We start from the raw sequence: 16,232 nt of genomic DNA, 5'->3' as shown, positions 1-16,232 counted from the left end.
TTAAATCTGTGTTTTACTGTGAATACAAACTCGATACTATTTTTTTATTATTATGTCAGTAAAATTACAAAAATCTTCCTAAAAGCTGCATGCCGGTGTTCCTCTGTACCGTCTTGGTATCTTTGCTTTGATCAGGTGCTTTGTTCTGATTTTTCTTCCGCTTGGTTTCTTCTTTGTTCTGTTTTAAAGTGCATAATTTTCCTACAGCTTCTGTGATAATAAGTATGTGATAGTTTGTCAGATGTTTGCAAATCTAGCATTAAGAAGAGTCTGGGGGTGGACTGATTATTGGTTTCCTGATACATTAATATACAGCAGCACAACTCAGACTGTTTGTCCATTATGCAGAAATCACATCTGAATTTATAGAACAATTTAAAAAACTTTCTTTCATCTATTGTGTGAATATGGATTTACTTTGAAAACTTCTCAAACATCTGAGCTTCCTGTTAGGCCACCAAATCTCCTCTGATGGTTCTCGTATGTCTGTGTTGGAGTTATCTTGACAAAAGTCACAATAATATAATCAAAATACAAAATATGTCAGTTTATCTGCTGTTGTTTCTGCCACAGTAACTTGCACTTGATATCAATTTCTGGAGGTCTGTGATAGTTTTTATGTACTTCTGAAAACAGAACTAGTACTTATCTGATCCTTTTGTTGTTCTCTTTTCACAAAATTAAAATGTAAAAGTGAAAAGGCATATTTTGTTTTATCAGTGATATCCTGAATCCGTCCATCCTTAGCACAGTCCTGACAAACGTTAGCTCCCAGTAGGTATCTCCATCCTGCATGTTAGGTTTAGAGGAATAGTGACTTTGCATGAAATTAGAAGAGTAGATGTAGCCGCTGTAGCAGCTTCAGCCAAGCTGTAGCATGAGCGCTAAAATCCAATTCTTCCATTAGCTGATGCAGACTGTGTTATTAGCCAATTGTTTTTATGGTGGATTTTAGTTTCATCTGGGTTTAACCAAGCTGAGCATGAACACTGGAACCATGGGAGCACCTTAACATCTACATGATGGTTTACATTAAGTTTATGTGGCACACAGCTAAAGACATTGTCACTGAACTAGTTTAACTTATAGAACTACAAACAGTTTAACGCAACATGTTTTCCTGCTGGTTTCTAACTGGTGTTGTGTCGCGCAGCTGTGTCTAATGGAAATAGCAGTTTATTATTATAGTTATCTATCAGTAGCAGCTAGTTCAGCCTAATTTAGCACAAGTCCGTGTAGCTGCTGAAATACTGGCATGTTTTATTAGCTAAGTGATATTTTTGTTGTTATTAGCCACTGCAGGCATTACACTAGGTTCTTCTAGTACTGACAGGCATTGTTGTAGTTTTTTGTAACTGGTGTTTATAAAATTAGCTTAGCCTAGCTTAACATATGTTAGCCAGCATAACTAAAGATAGTATGCTAAATGTTTTTCCATATTTTGGGATTTATTTGGTAGTTAGCAATAGATTTATTCAACATCATGCTAGTTGGTATAAAAATGAATGTTATGGTTTGTTGTTTTGTTTAGTTTTATTTTGTTTTGGGGGTGGGACAAGTGTTCATATGTTTAAACGTGATTAGCCAAGCTCAGCGTTGATTAGGATGTTAAACACATAGGGGGAAACTGCCAATGAGCTTTAAAAAAGAAAATACAGAAGACACTGATAGCTGTCAGTTTGCCCCTGAGTTCCAGCCTTTTTGCAAAGCTAGGTTCATCCTGGATGTATACTTAGACCACGGTGAAAAGATTTAAAAATGTCTGACTGTTTAAACTCCTCAGATTTCACTGCTGATTGTGCGTCAGGTGTTACTGTCAAGTATCAGGTGTGCTGTATGAACTCTGCTTCTACTTTGGCGTCCTGAATCTGAGCCGCAAAAAAGTGGAACATCACTGTCATCTGGCTGCTGTTTCTCTTCTTTGTTTTTGATCTCTGTTCTTGATGTTTTTGCACCATGATAACATCTGTCTGGGACTGTATTTTATGTTTGTTAAATGATCTAATACAAATAAACATAGTTTTCCTTGTCTTTCATGTGTTCAGCATTATGGTATATTTTCAGAATTACTGGTAAAAACAACCTTGAGACATTACATGCACCTGTTTCAACCATGCAATTATCTATTCAACCAATCACATGGCAGCAACTTATTGCTTTTAGGTATGTAGACATCGTGACAATGACCTGCTGAAGTGCTTGGTTGTTGGTGCTAGAGAGGCTGGTCTAAACTTGAAGCAACTGGGCTCCAGCAGCAGAAGACCTCACATGTACCACTTTTGTTCACTAATAACAGTAGGCTACAGAGAGGCTACAGTTTACACAGACTCACAAAAACTGGACAACAGAAGACAAAAAAACGTTTCCTGGTCTGATGATGATTCCTGCTAGTACAATCAGATGGTAAGTTTAGAGTTTGGTGAAAACAGCCATTATGAAGTCATTTATCAATCCTGCCTTATACCAGTATTTCAGGCTGCTGGTGGTGTGATGGTGTGAAGGATATTTTATTGACCCGCTTTTGTCACCTGAGCAACACAGTTTACAGTTTAAATACAGCATCGTAGCTGAGTATTGTTGCTGACCATGTCCATCCCTTTATGGCCATAGTATACCATGTTCTAATGCTCTATCTACTCTGTCATCTGATGCTGTGTCAGTTTCTGCTGTGAAACCTTGTGTCACCATCATAGTTGTGGCAGCTGTGTGGTGGATCAAACCAAATCAAACCAAACCAAAAGGTCCCATTAGAGCCAGAAAAGACCACAAAACCAGGAATGATTTAGGGCGGGGCTACCTAGTGGTCAAAAAGTTGCTTCATGGTGACATCATAATGGCTACTTCCATCGTCTTTATTCAGTTCATGGTGAAGGGGAAAAAAAGAGTAGGAATCAGGAGTGAAGTCATGACCGTAATAAGTGGTGATAACTCTGGTAAACTGTCTGCCCTGAGAGGATGATGAGTGTATCACGGCGGCACTCGCTGTTAAATTTAGTTTGGCTCCATATTTACACTTTAGATGTGAGCTGCTGTTTTCCTCTCGTGATATCTGAGCTGGACGCAGATATTTTCAGACTCACGGTGAGTCTGTATTCCTGTCTTGTGTTTTTATAGTAAGTCTCTAAACGTGACACACAGGAAATATGCCTGATGCCACACATTTTAACTCAAAACACTACTTTCATGTTTTCACACACATGTTCAACGAGCCCACGATTCCACAGCATGAATGCAGTGAGCCACTGTGCCACTTGTCACTTTTTAATCCACTCAACCCACTAGAATCATCACTGTGGACATTTTTTGTTTATAAAGACTATAGACTATGTACAGCCACAGCGAGCACATTTTAGGCTGATGTTCAACACAGTTGGAATAAAACCAGCAGCTCTTATAAAGCTGTAACTGCACACATCTGTATGTGATTATTGCAGAGCTGATCTTGGGTTTCACTCTGGGTCAAGTTCAGCTTGTTTCACGTAGAAGCAGACTGTGCTCAGCAGGGGGCGCTGCTGTTTACGTCAATAAATCTCTTCAGTTTGTTTTATTCTTCAAAAACGCAGCATGGAATTTTTCTTCCTCTCTCGCTTGCTTCAGTTTGCCGCGCCTCCATTTGGCAGCCAATGGAATTGCAAGAAGCAGCAACACCTCATTCAATTAACTGTAAACACCTAACCTCCATTGTAGTTACCATTAATTGTCATTAATCATTATCACAGAGCCTATTGTATTTTCAGATATGATATGTATTTCCAAACTGAAGTAAACTTTGATGTTTTTTATTTATGCTTTGTTGTTTAAATATCATGCAGTGATTTGATTCGCTGTCTGATGGTGATGTCATGTCCCTCCTCAGGGTGTCTCTCCAGGTTTGAGGACTCTAAAAATACCGGAGGTGTCAGAGCGGCTGTGGAGCCCCGGGTCCGGCTGTCGGGGTGGGGTAGATGGGGGTGTCCTGGTTGGGGGTGTCCAGCGTGTCTCCACCCCCCTGTTCCGCGCCGACCAATGATCTGCGGTCTCGGTGTCCTGCGGCTCGGAGGATGCCCGGGCCGCAGTAGTATATGGTCATGGCAGGGGCATTCCTGGGAGTCCTGCGCAGTGACGCCGAGCCTTTAAACCTCGCTTCACGCTCCCGCAGCTGCACAGCCCCACTCTGTCCACGACGCCACCCGCGTGTGACCACAGCCAAGCCAGCCGGAGGACAAAAGCAGACTATTCTTCACTCTTCCTCCCGAGCCTCCGCTTTCTCTGAGAGTGTGAGCCACAGGAGTGACCTCGGGTCTGCATGCGCGCCTCTTTACGCACAGCTCCGTGAAGCTCCCTCCCCGCGCGCTGGGCACTGCCCCTCCGCTTCCACTGCCCCCCGTTTCTCTTTTTTTTCTGCCTTTCCTTCTCTTCCCACTGCGCTCGGTTCTATAAAAGGCATGTCCATGATGAGCAACAACAGCTACTTGGAGCCCCAGCAGTTCTACCAGAGCACCGCGGACATCGGCGAGGAGGACGAGGAGGAGGAGATGCCGGCCACCGAGAAGGACCTAGCCGAGGACGCCCCGTGGAAGAAGATCCAGCAGAACACCTTCACTAGGTGGTGCAACGAGCACCTGAAGGTGATCAACAAACGCATCAACGACCTACAGAAGGACCTAAGCGATGGGCTAAAGTTAATAGGGCTGCTGGAGGTGCTAAGCCAGAAAAAGATGTACCGGAAGTACCACAGCAGACCCAACTTCAGGCAGATGAAGCTGGAGAACGTGTCCGTGGCGCTGGAGTTCCTGGAAAGGGAGCACATCAAATTGGTCTCCATCGGTGAGTGCGTAAAACCGAGACAGAGGCGCGTTTGGAGAGTTTTTACGCAAATTTTACGCACGGTGTGTATTTGTATGTGTGTGTGAGAGAGAGAGAGAGAGAGAGAGAGAGAGAGAGAGACCTGGAAACAGTCAGCCCAACTGCTGGTTTCTTTCATAAAAGGGGTTTTAACAAAGGTAATCACGTGTGGCATCGGTTTGTGACTGACAGGTCACAGGTGTGGCTCACAGGTGTGTGGAGATCCAGGTGTTCACAGCTGTTCAGTGCGTACAGCTTCATCAGTGGATTCATTCAAAGAGTTTCTTATTTTTAAGGATAAAAAGTCAGAATTATTAAAGCCTGCTTTTAAATTTCACCCAAGTACAGAGTATGTGATTTTTGCAAAAGGTCTCGGGAGGGCTCAGAGAAACTTGTTGAAACTTGAACCCTTCAAGAAATCCAAAAGTGTTTGGAACCCTCCAGAAGGACGTAAATCGGACTGCAGATGTCTTGGAGTGGATGTGAATGATGAGTGGCCAAGGTGTTGCAGGGTTTTATAAATCCTGAAGAAGTACAACTTTACTGCTCAGTCTGCAGACATGAAGTCCATGCTACTTAGTACAGCATTAAAAAACTAGTATAGATGAAGTTAAATGCACTAATCTGACTAAAGGACAGTATTTGCAGACACAGTGTGTTTGTGTTGCTGAATTCATTGTGCAGTGGTGTGTTGGAGTCTGTGTGCCATGGTTTTCAGTGTTTATATGAAGGTTTAGTTGTTAACAGACTCCTGTTGAGAGTAATTGTTCCCACTTCAGTCTGTCTGTAACTGTGCAGGACACAAAGACTAAGCAGGCTTACCTTCATTAAATGAAACATAGGTAGTAACAGTAATAATAACTTTGTTCATATAGCATGATTTAAAAAAAAAAATCAAAGACAGATGATCAAAAACATAAATAGCAAAATCAAAGGGAGACCCTGAAATAAAAGACGATAAATGAGAGAGAGGAAAAATCCACACACTGAAGAAAAAATCACAGCCAACAATTCTTCTTACATTCAATATCAGGATTAAACTGAGTTTAGACTGAGCTTGTCACAGTAACCGTCAGCTGGAAATCAATGCTTTAATTAAAGAAAATCACTTTTTGTAATTATGTCACATTTATTATAACTTAAGGAAAAACATGCTTCATTTTCATTCATTGAGCAGTTTTCAGTTTCGGGCTTTTGAATGTTTCTTGTATCGGATTAACAGAAAATACCCAGCTGTGTATTTAACTTGTGGACATCTGTCATATATTCATGGAAATAATATTAAAATATTTAAAGAAAAATACTGACATCACTAACGAGACATGGTGGTTAAGGCTAAAGGTGAAAGTTTTCCTCTGTCCAGCTGTGCGCTCAGCTCTGGAGATAAGTTTGTTTTCATGTGTTGTAGTTTTACTTTTGTTGAGGGTCTAACAGGACAAACTGAAGCTTGAGCTGCTGTTGTGAGTCTGCAGCTGATGGGGGGGCTGTTGGGGGGCTGCGAGGCCTGGAGGGCGCAGTTACTTGTTGGGGTTTTATGGGGTGGAGGGGGTGGAGGAGGTGGAGGAGCAGTGTGAGTAGGAGTTGATTGATAGCAGCACAGCTGAGCTCTGCTGTCCCTCAGCCAACAGCTGCTGAAAATAGACCCAGAGAATGCAGGGCCTCGCTAACCTGCTGAGGGGCCTGGGGGCAGAGACATGCTGAGGGCTCCTCAGGACCCCCTTATGCAGGGCAACATTTAATTAAACTTTGTTAATAAAATGCATATGCTTTTCTATTATTTTATAATAATTTTATATAGATAGATAGATAGATAGATAGATAGATAGATAGATAGATAGATAGATAGATATATCTATATAGATATATAATTATATATAAAAGGTCATTATAACCAACCACAGCTGACAGGCTTCATAAGAGGCCTGGCCTGGAGACAGCCACTTAATAATGTTTTAGCACTAGTAGTGGGGCCAACAGGAACTCATCATTGGTTAGCTAATATATGTGAGTTGCTTGTTGTGTCTGATACACAGATATTTGATGTGTGACAGGATGTGATCTGTAACCTGATTGGCTTGTTTCCAAACCTGAGGGGTGGGTGTATAAATGGTTAATGTGGTGTTTGTGTAGCTGAGGCTGCTGAGCTGAACTGCGCGTTTTCTCTAACCTGGATTCTTTCAGCCAAACTCCATTCAAATATCGGCTAATTTTACCTCCATGCCTCTCTGGCTGTGTCTCTGTAATAGTTGCCATGTGTTGCAGCAGTCAGCACACAGGAATGTTAAACTAAGGCCAGGACACCCCGCCCCTCCCTCCCCTCATAGTAACTCACTACACGCTGCTGATTTCTGAGCCGTGTTTCACATTAACTTCCTGTTACAGCTGAGGATATCCTACCTGACTGTGAGGTCACAGGTTAGACTGTACCTGTGCAGCGTTTATGTGAAAACTGTGATACCGAGTCTGTGTGTGGCAGCAATTCAGAGGTCAAAGGTCGGGTGGAATAGGAGACGAAGAGAGGTTCAATGTGGAGATGGTCATTTGTGGGAGAGGAAGTGTGAGTGTGGTATCGCCTCTCTTTTTAGGACGTACTGGGAGCTTCACTTTGTCACACTGTCGGCTTCATTAAGACCAAAATAACGAAGTCGAGTCTGAGCCTTTCTTGTGTGGGGGTGACGTCCTGCTGTCCTGAACCTTCAACCAGGATATAATAGTGAGAGTAAAAAGTCATACTAAAGAAAAACTCAAAGCTCCCAGCGGGACTCGAACCATGACCTCCAAAGAAGGGCTCCTTCCAAGCTCCTGATGAGGACGTCACAGGCTGTTATATAAGACACCCTCGTACTGTCCTGATCCTCCCTGCTGAACACTTCCTGTCAGGCACCGGCAAACACGAAACTAATGAGGAGGCTGTGGTCACGCCCCGTTTGGACTTTTATGTTTGCACTTTTTTTCTTTTGTTATGAGCTTGTTGGGTTTAGATGGTTTAATCTGCACCAGTAACCCACCTCTTTGAAGCTGTGGTGTGTTTGCACCTTCCTTCTCTCAGAGCTCCTGGAAACCTCAGAATCAATCTGTTATGAGTCAGCGGGACAGCTTTCATTAACGATGGCTCAGCATCTCTAAGTATCACTGAGGCAGCGTGACACCAGCTGGATGCTGGAAACTACATCAAGGGTCCAGCTTAACCAGATTAAAGTGAGCTTGTTTGGTCATTTCCAGATGTGGGAGCGTGTTTAAGCCACTGTTGGAGACAGATGTTTCAGTGCTGGGCGTCTACATGCTAGTTGGTCTTTGTTCCCTCTGAGCCTCACTGGGTATTTGTGAAGTTTGAGAGGAACAGCTGCACAAACAGCAGAAATCACCTCAAAACAGTTTAAACTAGCTGAGGGTGATGTGGGGGAGTAGGAGCCCATTACCAGATGAGCTAATAAGCAAAACTGGAGATGGTGGGGAGGAAGAACACCCTTTAAACTGGAAAACAGGAGGAGGATCAAGGAGGAGTACCTAACAATAAGATCAGCAAAATTTCAAATGGACTGCAGGGAAAGAATGAGATTTTTCAAAGCCCCGGACTTCCCCTGTGTGTGTGTGTGTGTGTGTGTGTGTGTGTGTGTGTGTGTGTGTGTGTGTGTGTGTGTGTGTGTGTGTGTGTGTGTTTGAGAGAAGAGAGATAGAGAGATCTGGTGTGATCTGCTGACTGTCACACTGTAGACTCTGCAGTAAACGTCCAGTTTGAGTCTGAACAACAAAGACTCACTTTAGTTACTGCCCCCCCCCCCAGACAGAGACCAACCACATGACAAGAGGGTGAGGGTGTGTGTGTGTTTGTGTGCATGTGTGTGTCAGCTGTCGCCACAGCTGTTGTGAAGCATTTGAAGCAGCAGCCGGAGCCTGAGCACATCGAGGGGAATGATGTGTTCAGGCTCCAGCTGACAGAGTTATTATAAGTTATTGATTAGTGTGTGGTGTGTTGTATGTGTGTGTGCAAGATCTGGGGTATCTAACAATATCTAACAGTGGTACATTGGCTTTGCAGAGCTACATCCCTAAAAAATCAGACAGACTGAGAAAAGTTCCACGCTGGAGAGATTTGATCTCTCGGCTGGTTTGTGAACGCCTCCATGCTCATTGTCGTTGGAGGAGGAGGCTGGGCTTCTCTGCTTAGACTGCTGCCACTAGGATAAGAGAATAAGATGGATATGTGTGTGTGTGTGTGTGTGTGTGTGTGTGTGTGTGTGTGTACATACATATGTATATGTCAGAGGTGTGGACTCGAGTCACATGACTTGGACTCGAGTCAGACTCGAGTCATTAATTTTATGACTTTAGACTTGACTTGAAAAAATGTTCTAAGACTTGTGACTTGACTTGGACTTTTACACCAATGACTTGGGACTTGAATTGGACTTGAACCGGTTTACTTGAAAAGACTTGATATTTTACCCCAAATATAAAATTTAACATGCATATTATATAGAGATTGAAAATGTGACGTCATTCACGGGTAGAACCGCAAAGGATTCTGGGAACTCGTGGCAAGCGGTACTAGCGCACGCAGGCTTTCAATTAAAATCAGTTATACAGCGATAAAAAGAAACACAAAAATGTCAAGAAGCCGTTGTATTATTAACTGCAATAGCCGGTCGCATGACAGCCACGGGAAGCCGACGGGTAAAGAGATCGGTTGTTATCGGATTACGTCGTTGAAGAGAAATTGTTTAAGCCATGTTTCCGAAGTAACAAAGACGCGACGGATGGCCTGGATTGCAGCCATTCAAAGACCAAATATAACGTCCCAGAACACTCCAGCTCACAGGTTAGTCTGCTCCAAGCATTTACACGAAGGTCAGTGTTTTTTAGTAGTTAATACGTCATTTTCATAACATAATTGGTGATATAGGTTACAAGCAAGTCTGGCGCTGAACAGAAATTGTCGCGCTATGCTCCTTTATTTATTGTGCATAAATAGTGAATTGTCCTGACACAATATTGCGTTTCGCTTCTGTTATTATGGTACATTGACAAAAACATATGCTTTTATTCACAGGATAAAACAGGTTTTTTGTATCACTAATTGCCCAGTACGATTACAGCATACAATATTGTTGTCACTGCTACATTTCTGTGATGCTACCAGAAATTATTTCCACTACTAATTAATTACCGTTGAGCTCAAAGGTCCTATTAATAAACGGTTAAGGAATGTATATTTATGACGACGATTTGTGAGACTGGTAAACTTATGATACGTACGATGGTCTTTCGTTCTACACGGTGCATTTCAAGGTCCTGCACCCATCCGTCGGTAAACTGTACCTGGGCTTGTTGCAGTGACCTGAAGTTACTAAACTTCATGAGTGTATGCACTCACTCCAAGAAGCGTATAATTATAAATATGCATATAAATATGCTAAGATGAGATAGCTGACTTCATCTAACTAGCAAATGTTGTCCAGGCTATGTTGGTGATACAGTTTTTTTTTAATGTGTATGATATTTTTGTCATGCGATTTTAAAGCCGGTCCTACAACCGCATCCAAGAATAACATGCAGCTTATCTCAGAACTGTCGGTGAAAATTATTCTTGGAGCTAGGTTTAATTGAGCTGCATTTTAAAGAGGTGCAATTTCACAATTTGTGTATATTTTCTAAGTTCACTATTTTGTCATGTGTTGAGAAAAACACAGATTTTAAAATTACATGGTCTAATATTTACATTTAGCATAACTGCAACATTATTTTTTCGTTTTTTTTTTTTTTAAAGACTCGAAAGGACTTGAAATTCAAAGTTTCAGACTTGTGACTTTACTTGGACTTTTACACCAGTGACTTGAGACTCGACTCTGACTTGCCTGACATTACTTGAGACTTGACTTGAGACTTGAGGATAAAGACTTGAGACTTACTTGAGACTTGCAAAACAATGACTTGGTCCCACCTCTGGTATATGTACATATATGTAGTAATGTGAAAAAATGCTTTAAACAAAGAATGCTTTCAGAAATATGAACGCTTGTTTATTTGCCCCAAATGTAGCCAAGCCAAAGTCATTAAGAATTATCTTAAGTGTAAAGAAGAACAAGAAGTACTGGAAGTAATGGCATGGTCCCCACAGAGCCCTGATCTCAACGTCATCGAGTGTGTCTGGGATTATATGAAGAGACAGAAGGATGTGAGGAAGCCAACATCCACAGAAGATCTGTGGTCAGTTCTCCAAGATGTTTGGCACAACCTACCAGCCGAGTTTCTTTAAAAACTGTGTGCAAGTGTACCTAGAAGAATTGATGCTGTTATGAAGCCAAAGCGTGGTCACACCAAATATTGATTTGATTTAGATTTCTCTTTTGTTTATTCACTGCATTTTGTTGATTGGTGAAAATAAATGATTAACACTTCCTTTTCTGAAAGCATTTTTTCTCTCATCTCCGTTCTTCCTCCTGATCGCCTCTCAGATCAGCACATTTCTCTTTGACCCACCTGTTTCTTTTGACCCTCACCTGCACTATAATCCAGTGGAGGGTGTCTTAAATTGTGGAATCCTCACATGAAATCACGGCTTTATTCATATCAGCTCCAAACAGCCTCTGAGCCATCTCACGTGTCGGGTTTCTCTGGGTGGTGTTGTCAGAAGGAAGGCGCCTTGATGAGGATGACACCGGAGCGTCACTGCTACACGAGGATATACCTCACATCTATCACGCCATCTGACAAACGGATCCCGGCTCCTGCCAAGTGTCCCTGCTGAGGGACACCTCCCTGTGGAGCCAGGGACACTTGGCAGGATTTCGGGTGCCTGAAGTTTGTCTGTCAGGGTGAGATGTTAAGCTGTGTTATTGGAACTCTGATATATATCTGTTTTATGTCTTCATATTCCTCTCAGTCTGTTCAACTGTTTGTTTCCTGTTTTACTTTGATAGTTTTGTCTGGTGTCTTATATTGATTTTGACTTCCTGTCTATCTCCTTGTCCCTCCTCGCCTCGTTTAACCAGAACTCTGAGGTACATTTAGTCCTTTGTTTGCTGCTCATATGTGGGTGTTTTCGGTATCTAAGCTCCTCATGCCTGGCGCTGGCTGCACTCGTTTCACGGCTCATCCAAAGGTCTTCTTCAGTCCTGACAGATGACGGGGAGTCAGTGGTATTTAATTTGGAGGCGGATCAAATGCATGAAGGTGTGAGCGGGGCTAAATGATATAGGCGGTTGATGGCTGGTGTCATATGCCACTACCTTTGTCCAGTGATGGTGCTTCAGGTCTTCAGCAGCTCAGAGAACCAAGCAGGACCCTGAGATGTAAATGTTACTGTTCCTGGATCAAGCTCTCCTCACTGAGGAGGACGGAGGCCTGAACATCGTGCGCGACGTGTACAGCCTGGAAATCCAGTAGATCCTTGCTCTAGGTCTGGTGGGTGATCAGCTCCCTCCTGACTGACCTGCTCGTGTCTAGCAGAGCATTTGAAGTGTCCAGGTAACTGCTTTGACCTCCTTTATTCAAGAAAGCATTCAGAGGAAGAGAATGTGTTAAACTACTGATAGAGTACATGTTTGTGCGCTGAATATTGCAGTAATAACACGTATTTCTCACACCTGGGCATGCTTTGAGGTACAAAGCTGATGGAGGGATAAAAGTTCATTGTACACCTGATGTCACTGTGTGGACTCTGAGGGGGAAACACCAGAGCAGCACACTCAGAAATCCTAACCAGCTGCTGGCCCGATCAGCAGACTTTGGTCTTTTATAGCTCACGTGTGTGTGTGTGTGTGTGTGTGTGTGTGTGTGTGTGTGTGTGTGTGTGTGTGTGTGTGTGTGTGTGTGTGTGTGTGTGTGTGTCTTTAAATAGTTGTGGTCTTTGTGAAGTCTCCCAGGATAAACAACAACATCTCATTTACTCAGCTGCCGTCCATCTGCTCAGACAGAAATCAGGTTTGAGCTTCCAGTGAAGTTCGGGAGCAGCTGATCAGTGACTGAATGAGCTCTATCTTCGCTCCATCCAGCAGGTGCTCGGGGTGGATGTTTGTGTGACAGCAGGCTGTTGTTCTGTTTCTTCTTGTAAACTTCAGCTTCATGAAGAGCTTTTACAAAAGTGACCCACTCAAAAGGCAGTCCAAAAATATTTTTTCAGGCTTTTATTTTGAAAAAACACTCCTTCCTGTAGTGTTTAAAATGCTTCACGAGTAAAATCAGACTGCGAATTGCTTAAATGCACTAAAAAGGGTAAAATCTACTTTATGTTATGTTAAATTCAGCTTCCTGCAGTCAGAGTTCACCTCATGTTCATTTCTTCCCCCGATACTAAACGACCTACATATACTTTCCTGCTCTGCTCACATCCAGCTGCCTGTTTTCATACTGTGCCAGGGCAGCTTTGCATGATTCACAGTTCAAAATGTTATAATAGTGCTTCTTTATCTGATCCTGCGTGTCGGTGCAGCCCGTCAGTTCATACTCTGTCGGAAACAAACTGTTTTAGCTCTTTTCACTTTACAGCTAACCTTCTTCTGATTGGCCAGTTTCTGGAAGCGTGCTGAGGGACACTACCCAGTAACTGTGAACAGCACTGCCTGATTTTGTTTTTCTTTTGTTTGTTTGTTTTTTTGTTTGGGGGGGAGGGGTATCAGCCTGAGTCAAGATGACGTGGTGATGGTCGTGAAAAGAAATTTGTAATCTGAGAGTGTTTGAAGCTTTGTTGATATTCACTGTGAAAAATACACAGAGCCTTTAAAAGTCCCTTTTCTCAGTTTGAATGTTGAAGATTGAGGTTTTCTTTGTTTCGTCTGCCTTCGTATTGCAGGCGTGACCTCGCTTTGACCTCTGTGTGACTGCAGCTCAGCAGATAGTAGAAATCCTCCCACACAGACGTGAACATCAGCGTACCAGCCTGCGCCTTGGACGGGTGCTCACACAAACTATCTGCACTCCATCAGTCTGTCACGACCTCATTTGTCCTTTTAAACCACCTTCAGTTTACTGAGGTCACACTGTGAGGGCTCAAAGGAAGCCTGGCCTCAGACTGTCTGACACCAGTCTGCTTCCAGTTAAACCAGTGATGGAGACATTCAGACTTTCTCCTGATCTTGGATTGTTTAACTCTCCTTTTTCAAATTGAGCTTGACAGGAATCCGATGAAAGGATGAGTAACTTTCACTCTTCAGAGAGGAAGAGGACGCGGTGATGTCAGGCTGGTGGTTAAACCACCTGTAAAAGCAGACTGTGGACATTGGTGAGTCCAAGCGTAGGTGATCTTCCTCTCATAGTCACAGAGTGGAGTTTACAGCAGTGACTCTATTCTCAGGGCTGCGTTTTAAAAACGTGCAGATAAAGAGCGACAGCAGACTGGACGCCATGTCAGCAGGTAGCCGGAGGATTGGCTGGCAACTTGTTTTAACTTCCTGTTGTTGGACTCCTGCAGAGCTCAGACCCTCCTCTTTAATTCTTTCCCTACATCGTCATCCTCGTTCTTTGCTTTTTCCACCCTCCCTCCATGTCTTCCTCTCTCCACTCTGCAGCTCATAAAGCCTTTCTTTCTAAATGTCACATTACACAGCTTCTCCGTCACCCTCGAGCTTGTTCTGGAGGAGGAGGAGGTGATGGAGGAGGTGACGGGGGGGCTGTTTTCCTCTCACGCTGCAGGCTTTCTATCAGGACTCCATTGTTTCTAGGTGGCCTGTTTGTTTGGTAACCAATGACGACCGGCGAGCGTGGCTGTCGGACATTAACGAACAGATGAGTTGTTGTGCGGCTGGCAGAGTCCTGATTTTAGAGCCTTTGGGGGTTTTTACAGAAAACTCACCTCGACTCAGCTTCTGTTTACAGGACGCGGCGCTCAGAGCACGTGTAGCTCAAACCCACCTTCTCCAAATTATAAATCACTTTTTTTGAACACACATTCACATTTTCCAGAAAGCCTTCCAGCCACAGGAAATAAGAATCAGTGGTGACGATCATGTCTGAATATGAGCTGATATTTATTTCTGTGCTTCACCATAAACTATTTAAATGATCGCAGAATAAACTGTGTTTATCAGGCAGGGAAGGCCAGGCCAACTGCTGCAGCAGCTCCTGTTTCCTGGGGAAAGATTACAGCGACACTCCAAACACATTTCCTCTCTGGACACCGGACCGGGCTAATCTCTGGGCTCCGAGTTTCCTGAGGGGTGAAGAAAGGTCATCTGAGCTCAGAGAAGGAAAATATGATTTAATGACTGGGAACAGACGCAGTGGTGTTTCCATCACCTCAGAGGACATCACACTGAGATTTATTTCCTTCAGGCTTAACCTTAAACTAACCTTAATCTCACTTTAAAATAACATTAATCCCAGGAGACACAGAACAATTTATCTGCCTTACAGAGGCTGCTGTGGTTTCAGACATGCAGAGTCGTGTTTCAATCATTTCCAGCAGGAAGATATTAAAGAAAACTTATTTTCAGTAGACTTAACTTAATGTCAGTTTAAACCTTAATATAACTTAATATAAAATATCTTTATTTGGGCAGAGTCAGGACCTTACATTGAGTTTTTTTTTTGAATACTTTTTAATTTTACTCTTTTTAAACAAATATCTGTACTTTCTACTCCTTAAATTTCCAAAGCAGACTAATTACTTTTGCCATAACACATTTGAGGGGAGTTATTATGTCATCACTCACATCAGTTCCTCACGTCAAACACATGAAAGGAAATCCTGTTCACTTATTAATCTCCAGGAGATGTGGCATAAAAAGAGATGACTATGCCAAAGTCACAGGTTAAAGTGGGACAGTGTTTTTTTGTGTGTGGGGTGGGGGGTGGGGGTTACCACAACCACTGCAGGTGTCCATAAGCTGTGTGTTTGTGGTACTTCAGCATCTAGTCTTCGTTTTTTTAAAATCAGATATCAGGTCTGTACATGTGAAATTATGTTTTTTCATATTGTGAAACATGCTGCTAAACAAACTGAGGCAGACAAACTGTGTTATTTGAAATCCTCTGCAGGTTAGTGCAGGATAAATAGGTTAGTTTTCTGCACTGTGATGGATTTAAAGTAGGGGTGGGAATTTAACACGTTAATTGCTATTCTTTTTTTTTTTTTTTTGAACAAATAACACATTCAAAAAAATAATGCATTTAATTGCAATTTGTATTCCAAGCAAAGGGGAACTTTTGTCAATGCACAATTTCCTGGTATACTGAATACACTGAGGCACACATCAGAGCGACTGTGCTTGACCCATGCTTTAAGGATTTAGAGTGTCTTGCAAGGGGAGAGCGAAAAGAGGTTTGGACCAGCCTTGAGGCCGCTGCAGGAACAGTGTAAAGATGCCACCACAAAGGAGCCAGCAAAGACAAAGAGCCTCCTCTTCTCTTCGTTGTTTTCAGACTCTGATTCAGATGAGGAAGCCCTGTGTAACAGGGCCCTGAGTTTGTAC

General features: G+C 42.8%; 2 protein-coding genes across 6 annotated transcripts in view; one reads left to right on the top strand and one right to left on the bottom strand.

Annotated features, from left to right (window-relative positions):
• The window catches only part of LOC146649564 (uncharacterized), a 380,555-nt gene that overhangs the window by 310,035 nt on the left and 54,288 nt on the right, over positions 1-16,232 (bottom strand). The window lies entirely within an intron of this gene.
• Positions 3,987-16,232, top strand: part of LOC146649565 (filamin-C-like) — a 61,698-nt gene continuing 49,452 nt past the window's right edge. For 2 of the 5 annotated variants that reach the window (XM_085386988.1, XM_085386987.1), the window contains exon 1: positions 3,995-4,806. In XM_085386988.1, coding sequence (XP_085243114.1) covers positions 4,062-4,806 — 745 coding nt within the window. In that variant the 5' untranslated portion in view covers positions 3,995-4,061. Of the gene's footprint in view, positions 4,807-16,232 lie in introns of all 5 variants that reach the window. The other 3 variants (XM_085386989.1, XM_085386986.1, XM_085386985.1) reach the window with 3 other exon arrangements.

This window comes from Rhamphochromis longiceps, linkage group LG17, assembly GCF_057381845.1.
Source record: "Rhamphochromis longiceps isolate RC_006_pf linkage group LG17, R_longiceps_female_GT1.1, whole genome shotgun sequence".
Taxonomy (NCBI): domain Eukaryota; kingdom Metazoa; phylum Chordata; class Actinopteri; order Cichliformes; family Cichlidae; genus Rhamphochromis; species Rhamphochromis longiceps.
Note: the sequence above shows the minus strand (reverse complement) of the source record. Positions and strands in the feature narration are given on the sequence as shown.